This window comes from Pseudochaenichthys georgianus, chromosome 5 (assembly GCF_902827115.2).
Source record: "Pseudochaenichthys georgianus chromosome 5, fPseGeo1.2, whole genome shotgun sequence".
Lineage (NCBI taxonomy): Eukaryota > Metazoa > Chordata > Actinopteri > Perciformes > Channichthyidae > Pseudochaenichthys > Pseudochaenichthys georgianus.
The window spans coordinates 4,441,982-4,447,981 of NC_047507.1; the positions used below are offsets into that span (position 1 = coordinate 4,441,982).

Sequence of the window (6,000 nt, forward strand, 5' to 3'; positions counted from 1 at the left end):
TAGGCGGGAAATGCGGCACTGCGTCGATGTTGGGAGTTCGGTTATGACTTTTGTTTAAGGACGATGGAGTGTTTGCATGCGTGTGTGCACTGACGGTATCCCCCCTGGGACCGTGAGGTACGGGGGAGATGTCCCCTGCGGACAGGATGAGGTCAGTAAAGCTGGAGCGTAACAGACTGTGACACGGTGGCCTCAGTCAGCACTCGGAGCTCTGATGGTGACGCGCAGGCCGGCAGACATCATCCTGACATGTCTCCTATACACACTCTGATCTCAACGTGACTCCCGGCCCTATTAGAGCGGCACAATGATTTTCCTTCTCTCGCTGAGGATCATGGGTTATACAATCACCATGATCCTCTTCCGACCTTGTTCAGGGTCTACGCAGGAAACCTGAAGTCAGATGTAAAACCCTTTAAGACCTTTTTTAAGACCCTTTCCGTACATTTTAAGACCTCATCGCCACTTTGAGTTCTAACCGGTTACCTTGGCGACACACTTCACCTCACATTGACTATATACAGTATCGATTGTCCTTCCTCCTTATCTTCCAACCATTTGGTCGCAGACTTGCATTTCCCCATAACGATGTTGCTTAGCAACCGGCGTAAACGGACCTTCGCGCGCTATCAAGCAGTGAGCGTGCGATGTCCTGTTCAGATGACGTCCAATCCAACGGGATGCCATCAATAAACTCCACAGAATCTCACTACACACCTACGCCATGACTACATTCAGGCAGACTGCAGAACACAACCTCTTTGGACACTTTATATACTTATTGGAAACAAGCTACAACATGTAATACCTTGGAAAATGCCGTTTAATACTTTTAATAACCTTAATTTTCGCTAAATTGATTTATCAACTTGTAATAGTTTTTAAGACCCCGCGGACGCCCGGCTTGTATCAATACACTCCTGTACTGTAAGTACGTGTCTGTATCAAAACAATAGGATATAGTATGGATGTAGAGGCTGTGTGTTCAACATAGTGAGGCTGTTTTTAATGTGTGCAGCAGACTCCATGTGATATTGGATTGCTCCAACGATCCTCACTTTGCTTAAAACATCAAGTTTTGTTGCAAAGCTGGAAAACAGTGGAATTCAGTGTCTACTTCTCGCTATTACGAAATGTAAAAATAGACTTTATTTATCCATACAGAGCAATTTGGTATACTTGGTCCGATCCCTCCGTCTTATCCCAGATTTTTTTTATGTACTATATTATTATTTATCTTATTTTAACAGTGAAATTATGAATACATGTGAAACCAATCCCTTAGGACAAACCCTACCAAAAACACAGAGCAAAATAACTGCTAAACCAATCATCTTTCATGTGAGGTGGGGACTAGTCCCTCAGACACTCATCGAGGCCCTGTATGATAATCTTTGACAGAATGGACATCAGTTTTTAAACCATGCTAATATACCAGGTGTTAGAAGTTATTGGGACCCTTTAATGAAGGGAGGAGTGTCAGTCTGGATATGACATGTATAGGACTGTATTATGGAAACTGTGGTCCATTGTGCTGAAGTGTGCTAGGATTTCAACCCTTACTTGGTGTTGGCTCCAAGGACACTATTTCTGATTGTCTATCCACTTTCAGTCGTCATAAAGACTGACCTGCAGGTGCACTTTTCTATCCGTGTTGTGATACAGAGAGAAAATAAATACACATCTCTCTTAATCTGAATACAATTGTCGTGGGGCTCGTGTAAGTCTTTCATATGCAGTTCCAAATGGAAACATATGGCCTGAGTGTTTCTCAAGGGCTGGAAAGGGACGCAGGGATGTAAACACTTAAACACAAGTGAAAACCACAGGGGCGCCACTATCCATCTAAGTGAGCATGAGGCGTGAGGATACGTACCGAGCTGATACTCGAGGAGGTACCCGGTGAGAATCCCATTAGGCTCTGAGGGCACGGCCCACGCCAGGGAGACGGTGTGCTTCTGAACATCCGTGACCCCGAAAACAGGATTTTTCTCCGGGACTGTGGGGCGGAAGAAGGTAGAAGGCAAACAGTGAGCCGTGGAACTCTGCAGCCCAGATCCCTTGGCTATTATTAGATGTTCCCTTCAGTAGTCGTGAATCAATACACTCCATGTGGTTTTCTCCACAATCCTTACCTCCCTCTGGGGTTTTGAAGTTGTGGGGATGGCTGCCTGGGCCGTTGCCCCGCCCGTTGAAGGTCATGACGATGAGGCTGTACTCGGAGAAAGGCGCCAGTCCCGGCAACACGCCGTGGTTTCGGTCCCCGGGGAACGCCAGCGTCTGTTTGTCGCCGTGGTTTTTCTTAACGTCGGCCAGGCTTCGCATACGCCACCAGTTGACCTGGAAAGAGACGCACAGAGACGTGTGAGGGAATTCAAAATGAGGTTTTTTTTTACTCTCAGCTGGACGAGTAAAGGAGACAGAGAGGGGTGAGGGGAGCAAGCGTTTGGAGCGAGGTCAGGGCAGCTGCTTTTAAGCCGTGTCGAAAAGCAAAGGTCTGTTTTTGAGGTATTACCCTGTAGCCTCCCAGATGTCCGTGTAGCGTGTCCTTGTGTACACGCGTCCAGCTAACCTTGACCACCGAGCTGTTCATCACCTCCACGGATACATTCTTAGGTGCAGCCGAGGGAACTGTAGAAGACAACACACGTTATAGAATCTGCAGTCGAGGAAAAACAGAGCTTTGAGGAAACAGTTTCAGGTGTTCACTACTGTCAATATAATGGATACTCTATTTACAAAAGCACCTGTTTGGGGTGTATATCAATGGGCTCTACAGACAGTCACACAAGCCAATATAACTATTGATCTAAAGGGCGGGATACTGGTTATAGCACCACGTTCGACATGAGGACACAATAAGGAGAGGAGTCATGACCTGATTTTACTTCCTTGGGGCAAGTCCAGAAGAAAGCTGAACACAGGGAATACAGTAAGTCTCTGTAATATGTTTCTTTCCCCGAGTCCATTTGAGTTAAGCCAAGACATTTAGAACCTTATTTTTCTGTATAAAATCATATAAAGTACGTTTTTTTAAAACTAGGACAGAGCCAAATTCAGAACTACGATCACATCACCATTTGGTTTTATCCACCGGGATCTTCTCCAACTGACAAAAGCAACACAATATGGCCTTACAACAGCCTTAAAGAGGCCCTATTGTGCTAGGGTGTTATATAGGGTTTAGTGCATGTAAATGGTCTGCAAAGGCCAAATTCCCAAAGTTCCCTCGAGAGAGAGAGAGAGAGAGAGAGTTTTTCTAAGGGAAGTCAATTCTCTTTCTGATGCCAGTTGTAGCGACATTACGCTAAATGCCATTTTATAACATGTCTCGAGGTGAACGAAGCTCACGACTCACAGTCCTCTCCCGAGTATCCGGACACTATCTTTGGCTCGGGGGCCCGGCCCTGATTGTTCCTGGCTTGGATCTTGATCTCGTAGGGCACGAAGGTGGGGGTGTTCTTCACCACAAACGAGTGTCTCTTCACCGTGTGTGTCTGCCAGTCCTCCTCCACCCCTTGTCTCTTGTAGAAAATCTCGTACTCCAAACCCGGACCGTTGTGCTGAATGGGCAGCAAGGGCTGAGGGGAGAAAAGGTACGAGAACTAAAGCAGAGACAATGGTGTGAAGCGTGTTATAGAGACTTTCAGCTACAGATGCTCCTTCTATGTCCTGCAGGCGATGTGAGCCCAGAGAACTGAAAGCAGAGTTTTATCCCATTATCTAATACAACAATGGAACAGCTGACCTGGTCTAGCAGAATGGCTTTTCTTTGATACATGGCTTGCTAAGACATCGTAGATGAAGATTCATCTCCTCACAGAAGTGGAGAATAGAATGGGATGCCATTATTCGCAAAAGCATATCATTAACAGTGGGAGAGCTCCTGAATGCAGGATTCGGGGACTACTTTACGCCGACAGGGCAACCAGATAATAAGTCGGAGGAGTGATTCATCTTTTTTAATAATGTTGAATATATTACTGTACTTGTTAAAAGAAAAGAAACCCTTTTCATATTTCCCTTTCTCTTTCTCATAAAAGAAAATGGAGTTGATTTCAATGGAAAGTGAACCCAGAAAATGTCTTTTCTCAAGATCTCAATCGCAGAAAGGAAAAATCAAAAGAGGGCCATTTCTAATAAATTAAATTATGAAATATTGGTAATTGCTCATGAAACATTGATACAACTTCATCTTTGTTCGTTAACTTCAAAAGCGGTATCAGATTTGAATTATACACTGCGTAAAGGTAGCTGACACAACAGCATTGTCAGTAAGAGGATAATAAAAGCGTCCTTTCCTTACCTCCCAGTGGATATCCATTTCATGAGGCAAATGACCTTCGATTCTGACATTTTCAGGGTTCTTGTCGGGAGCTGCAGAACAAAAGGAGTATAGATTTTGTCGCTTTTGTTAATGGAAGAAATCTTGGGTTAAATGTGCGCACGAGAGAGGAGATTTTCAACCAGGGTGGAATCAATTATGTAGCAGGTCTGAGTGTTTTGAAGAGTTCACAGGGGCGCAGCGTCGGCAGCTCGCGTGGCCTGAAGGACCTTATCAAAAAGCCTCGGTGAAAGTCTGTGGTCCGAGATTCAGAATTGGCTGAAGCCACACAATATTGATCTTTGTGTTTGGGATTCTTGATGAAACTAGTCCAGAGATAATAAATACAAAGACGTATCTGGGTGAAATACTTGACTAGGGATCGGCCGATACTCACTCTCTACCGATCGATCGGTGCTCTCTAAACATGCCGAACGCGAGAGCCGATCGCATGACGTAAAATACATGACACTTTTCTCTGTGCGCGGCAAAACAAGCTCTAAAATATTATTATATACCCTAAAATAGCGGTTTGCAACGTGTGTGTGAAGCAGAAACCCTGCAGCTCCCCCCGCTGTGACGGACCGGTGAGCGGAGCGAAACACACACTACGAGTCAGACCTAACACACTTAGCCATTTTATCTACCTCTGGAACAAGCTAAATATATGTATTCTTCACTGTCCGGTCAATCATTACAGGATCAGTGAGCTGCATGAGATACTGACGGGCTGTCAGGAGGGGGAGAGAGGGGGAGAGAGGGGGAGAGAGGGGGAGAGAGGGGGAGAGAGCGCTTCCGCTCATCTCTCACGTGTTATTCTCCAAAGTGAATGTAAACTTGAATAACGTACATAATTTCAATGTAATAATTAAGTTGATTGTTGTTTGTGGAAGCTCCAGTTAATTAACTGAGTTGGAAGATTTAAAGTGATGTTTAAATCTTCGATTTAGGCCCCGCCCACTCGATCGGATCGGCGATCGGAGCATCCCTACTATCGACCGTTTTCGTTTTTGTTGTCTAATGATTGTTATTACTGTTATTTTATAATTGTATTTTAAGCTACTGTACACAAGGTTTTAATGTACACACTATAGTACACTATGTTTAGTAGATGTTTTTACATTTTAATCTTTATTTTATTTGTTATTTATTCTATTTTCAAGTAATTTGGTAATTCTTGTAGATTGACAGTCTAAATAAAAGAAAATACTTGAGAGAAAGTATCTATCCTTCCGTCCATCCGTCCGTGTTTAGATACAGAAATATGAGAGCCTCAGACCTGTGGCCGGGGTTTTGTATCTCTCCGTGGGCTCGCTGGGACGCCCCCTCCCCACATCGTTAACTCCGGACACCCTGAAGCGATAGTCGACGTGCCCGTGGAGTTTGGCCACGGCAGAGTTGTGGTTCCCGGGTATTCGGAGCAGCTCCTTCCAGCTTCCGGGCTCCCACTGGCTCTCCTCGTACTCGATGATAAACTCTGTTGACAGGCAGAAAGACAATCAGCGTGCTCCCTCATTGCCATGCCAGAGGACTGCTTATCTAACCACCAGCTGCGCAGGAGGAGTCCTCAAACCTCTGCTCTGGGCCCGTGTATACCGAGGGGAGACTAATCACAACTCACGATATTGTACACGATGGTATCAAACAGAATCTATTAGCGAGCTGAATGATGCCCA

General features: G+C 45.1%; 1 protein-coding gene across 1 annotated transcript in view; it reads right to left on the reverse strand.

Moving 5' to 3' along the window:
* chl1b (cell adhesion molecule L1-like b) overlaps positions 1-6,000 on the reverse strand; it is an 83,737-nt gene that overhangs the window by 27,000 nt on the left and 50,737 nt on the right. Inside the window, exons 11-16 of the mRNA XM_034084162.2 lie at positions 5,604-5,801; positions 4,307-4,377; positions 3,359-3,581; positions 2,516-2,631; positions 2,136-2,340; positions 1,877-1,999 (exon numbers count right to left, since the gene is read on the reverse strand). Coding sequence (XP_033940053.1) covers positions 1,877-1,999; positions 2,136-2,340; positions 2,516-2,631; positions 3,359-3,581; positions 4,307-4,377; positions 5,604-5,801 — 936 coding nt within the window. The remainder of the gene's footprint in view (positions 1-1,876; positions 2,000-2,135; positions 2,341-2,515; positions 2,632-3,358; positions 3,582-4,306; positions 4,378-5,603; positions 5,802-6,000) is intronic.